This window comes from Cucumis sativus, chromosome 4 (assembly GCF_000004075.3).
Source record: "Cucumis sativus cultivar 9930 chromosome 4, Cucumber_9930_V3, whole genome shotgun sequence".
NCBI lineage: Eukaryota > Viridiplantae > Streptophyta > Magnoliopsida > Cucurbitales > Cucurbitaceae > Cucumis > Cucumis sativus.
Window position 1 is genome coordinate 6,054,324 of NC_026658.2, and position 4,750 is coordinate 6,059,073.

General features: G+C 30.7%; 1 protein-coding gene across 2 annotated transcripts; it reads right to left on the minus strand.

Moving 5' to 3' along the window:
* Positions 1-2,499: 2,499 nt before the first annotated feature.
* On the minus strand, positions 2,500-4,266 carry LOC105435349 (3'(2'),5'-bisphosphate nucleotidase). Of its 2 annotated transcripts, none has more exons than XM_031883875.1 (3): positions 3,789-4,266; positions 3,104-3,146; positions 2,500-2,918 (listed from the first exon to the last, which is right to left on the minus strand). In XM_031883875.1, exons 1-3 carry the CDS (start codon positions 3,852-3,854, stop codon positions 2,752-2,754), a joined length of 276 nt encoding a protein of 91 aa, XP_031739735.1. In that variant the 5' UTR covers positions 3,855-4,266; the 3' UTR covers positions 2,500-2,751. The 2 variants fall into 2 exon arrangements, with proteins under 2 accessions (XP_031739735.1, XP_011654346.2); XM_011656044.2 differs by having other exon boundaries at positions 3,104-3,203.
* Positions 4,267-4,750: the final 484 nt, after the last annotated feature.

Consider the following 4,750-nt stretch of genomic DNA (forward strand, 5'->3'; position numbering starts at 1 on the left):
CTAATATATCAACTAGGGTTGATTTGAGGCTTGATAGATACATTAATTACTTACCGTGATATCTACTTCATCATAGTGTATTTGAGTGAGCTTTTAAATTTTATGAAACTTTATTTAAACATTAAGTTTTTAGTTTAAGTAATGTTAGTTTTAGGGGCATTTTTAAAATAGCAAAATAAATTAAAATATTTACAAGTTATAGCAAAATTTTGGATTCTATCACTATAGCATGTCAATGACTATGAGTGATAGAATTTGCTATAGGTTATAAATATTTTGTCAAATGTGCTATTTTTAAAAATTAGGTTTAAAAATTTTCCTTTTGTATTATTATTTGTTTTTAATTAATTTTTGGATTTTTTCCATTTGTATAATTATTTATTTATTTTGCTATTTATCCAAACTAGAGTATTTATTTGGCTATTTATTTAGTTGCTATTTATAAGATATTGATGTTAATATTTACAATTTTCTTTCTCTCTAATATTTAAGTTATGTAGACTATGATATTGTAACATTTAAGGGTCCGTTTGATAACGTTTTCATTTTCTGTTTTTTGTTTCTCGTTCTCTATTTCTTTATTTTTTGAATAAAAGAAAGACTATATTTGATCATTATTATTGTTTCTTGTTTCTTGAAAAAAAAAACATAAAAAAAATTTGATCAATAACTATTTTTTTTTTGTAATATAAAGAAAAGAAATGTCATACATTAAACATAAAAAAAGATATTATCAAAAAGTTTATGTCATCTAATATAAGTAAGTCTCGATGACAACCGAAAATATAATACAAATTTGTATCATATCCTTCATATGTTGCCTAAATTTGATCGGTACTGTATCACTAACTCAAGTCATTTGTTTTAAATGATGTTCGAGTCAAACTCCACTTAATTATATAATTATGTAGATGTTGTAGTTGTAAAATATTAAAGTTAAGCTAAATGAATGTCTTACTTCTTAATTAGCAACATTTATTTATTGTTAAGATTCTACTCGGTTTCATATCATATACTAAAAACATTAGAATTAAAATAAATATATAAATGCGCATATTGAAAATTATATAAAACCACAACATCATAACATAATATAAACCACAACCTAATATATAAACATGACTAGTGAAAATTAAAATAAGATATAAATTTAAATAGGAGTATTTTTAAAAATAGCAAAATAAATTAAAATATTTACAGACTATAACAAAATTTTAAGTTCTATCACTGTAGTATATCAATAATTATGATGAATATAATTTTCTATAGGTTGTAAATATTTTGTAAAATCTACTATTTTTAAAAAATTTCCATTTAAATATTGAAAAATTTTAAAAATGAAAATGAAAATGTCTTTTATTTCAATTTCCATTCGTATACTTGAATATACCTTTTTTTTTTTAATTGAAGACTATGCGATAAAGCTAAGCTTAAGAGAATTAAGTTGGGTTGTTTAAGTCATTTTCTGTTGCGTTGAGAAAGTCTCTTGAGTTCAAGGTTGAAGCTCAATGTCGAGACTAGTAAAAAAAGTTGTTTCGCTTACTAGGCGCTCAACATCTATCACGCAGTGTGATTCGCGTTGAGTGTCTAGGCGACACACCTTCATTTAGTCGCATGGAGTAACTTTTGGGGCGGGACATGACAAATAGTCTGTGGGTTGTTATAATTTTTCTTTGGGGTGCTAGATTATGATAGTTTATGTTTTAGTTGCAGAGTATTATAGTCTGTGTTATTACCACCTGTGATTCGAGTGCAAATTATAATCTTGGTTATACCCTCCCCATTTTTCCACTATTCTTTTTTGCCCTACATATATATACTTCGTTAAATAGATTTTATTAAATATTATTAATATATAGCATCAGCCACACTCAATCTAAAGAAACGTTTTTTTGTTTTTTTTTTTTTGGTATCTACTATATTTGAGGTCAAATTTAGTTAATTTACTTTGATTAAATCTTAAAATGAGTTATTTAAAGGCAATTTTCATCTAAATGGGTTAAATAGTAATAACTTTGATGAAAGAAAAGAAACAATGTAGATATTTTTTTCAGAAGTTGGAGAAGGCATAAACTTTTTAGTGGAAAAGTACTCATTTAAAAAAATTGTGGTAAGAAGTAAAATAGGAGAAATCTAAAAAAAGAAATGAGGGATGAAAAATATATTTTATCCAATGTTATTTTAGCCATTGCAGCGTTGCCTATCTCTATTCATCATCTTCAATCACAAAGGAAAAAAAATCAAATTATACTTATATTTTCTAAGAAAGTTTTGCCACCAGACAATTTGTGAATGTACTCGTCAGTCGTCACCATGCATCCCCTACAATTTAATGGTGATCATTTCTCTCTCTTAGTCGTTATAAACATGGGAGATATGTACTTAGCAGTGAGGAGGTAGGTACTTTGTTTTTATTTTTCAGCCATGAATGTCCCCCAATCAACTTACACCTTGCCTACAGAAACTAGCTAGTTGTTAGAAAACTTATAAATTAGCATCTCTACCATGAAATATTTGAATCCATAGCCTCATTCTCTCGGGATGTTACACTTGAGTCTACTGGTATGATACTAAAAAGACAGCAAAACCCAAATACAGGAGCTTTATTGCTAGATTTTATTCAGTTGCAGTTCAAAGTGGACAAATATCAGAAAAACTGATATTTCAACTTAGGGAAGAGTTGAGCGGGTGGAAGAAAAGGATTCAGAGCTCAAAACAATATGAACAGAATCCACTCCAGGGGAAGAAAAATCACAAGGTTGAAGAAGAAGTCTGTTGAAGAGCTTCTGGAACTGCCTTGAGGAGTGATGGCATTAATCTCTGGTTCGTAACAATGATACCCTTGTACAGATCCAGATATCTTCCTTTTGAGAAATCCAGTGCATTCCCGGCTGCATCCGTAACGACTCCACCAGCTTCTGTAAGAATTTTCAGCCAAAAGAAAAATGTCATAACAAAGCAAAGCACCATCTGCATATAATGGCATACAAAGGATCCAGAGACAAATTAATTCAATATTGTTTTCCCGCAGTTTCATGTTAGTAGTAAAGATTCAATAACTAAAGTCTAATAGTGATTTAACAACTCCAAATTTTTTAATCACCTGTAACAACAATGCATCCAGCTGCATGGTCCCAAATCTTTTGCTGAAATATGTCAAAGAAAATATAACCTCCAAACAAACTAGATGCTGACCTCCTCAGCTATCAGTGAAAAAAGCAATGTATAATTATATACAGAAACCCCCAAGAGCGCAAGATTGTAAAAGAAAATTCTCAAAACGTAGGAATTTGCAAATAACAAGACCCGATAAAGAAGGATATGGAAATGTACAACAAATTGAGAACTTGGGTTTAGGTAAAAAAGGGATTACATGAGCAGGGTTTGAATCAAAATATGGCACGAGTTATTAAATTTATGGTTATTATAGTCCGAGTTATAATAGTAATTGGATTATTATAGTAAGTTTATTATTATAGTTTGCGTTTATACGGAAGATATCTACTTATGTTTGGGAACTGTGTAATAGTTACATAAGAAAGATTGAGGGTGGAGAACAGTGAAAAGGGAGAATGAAAGGAACAGTGAAATGTGAATGGAGAATGGAGAATAGTAAAAAGGTAGAGTAAAGAATAGTTAACAATGAGAAATAATAGTTATCATCCTAATCATAGAGTTATAATAACTCCTTGGGCAAACTCCACCGCTCTGAATTGCCATTTTCGCTCACAATTCATAGAAAATAAGAATGGAAATAGAAAAGAAAAAAAAAAAAAAGAGAGAATTGCCTGGGAGAGACGAGCGGCGAAGGAGGCGGCTTTCTTGGCAGCGGCGAGCTCCTTCTCATAAGACATTGAACAGACAGCTAACGCAACTGGAGGGTATGAGGGGAAGAAGCTTCTGGTAGTGAAAAAAGGGAGGTTGGAGGTTTAGAAGTAATGAAGGTCTGAACACTGGGAAAAGTTTTCAACAAATTTATAGCCATCGCCTTCTCTCTCCCTCTGTTCGCCCATTTCTTTCCTCATTTTAAGTTAAGTTTTTTTTTCTCCTTTATTTTTCCTATCAAGAGAATTTTATCTCCATCCTTCGTCCCTTTCCATTCTAAGACTAAACGTCAAGGAAGAGGGGAGGATTTTCTTTCGGAGAAGGGAGGAGTGCGAGAGGCTGCGACTAGTGAGAGAAAATGGAGATCCACCGTACGTCTTGGAGTTGTGAGGGGAGTGAAACAGTCGGCAATAGAGTTTGGGAGGGCAGTGAAACGATTATGTTAACAGTAGGGCTGTCAACAATAACAACAAATATGTTAAAAATTAGAAAGATAAATAAATGAAACAATAGTTGGAATGCGTTTATCTAATATAAAAACTACAATTATTTACCTAAACCCCAAATACATTTGTAATTGAAATAACACATGCTACCTAAAATATTTCTTACAAAAATTTGTCATTAATTGAAAGCTTCACCCCATACCTGCAAAATTTTAAATTTATTTCAATATCTAAAAGATGCAATTCATTTGAAATGACTAATTGCAAAATTGAGACACATTCAATCAAAGGGTTTTGACTCTACACCTGTCGAACAACCATAACCAAAAGCTTCAAGTTGAAGATGAGAGCATTGTTGATATTATAATAAAGATGAAATCATGAAATTATACCATATAATTGAAAACTTATATGCAAGATACGCATCGGTGAGTTCGTCCACTCAAATCGGTGAGTTCATCATACAACCGAGATTCATT

Bases quoted from the DNA above. Each gene is read 5' to 3' on its own strand.
- LOC105435349 (XM_011656044.2), bottom strand. From the start codon at position 3,854: ATGTCTTATGAGAAGGAGCTCGCCGCTGCCAAGAAAGCCGCCTCCTTC. The intron at 3,204-3,788 runs GCAATTCTCTCT...TTTCACTGATAG, and splicing joins TCGCCGCTCGTCTCTCCCAG to CTGAGGAGGTCAGCATCTAG. The intron at 2,919-3,103 runs GTGATTAAAAAA...AAATTCTTACAG, and splicing joins TGGATGCATTGTTGTTACAG to AAGCTGGTGGAGTCGTTACG.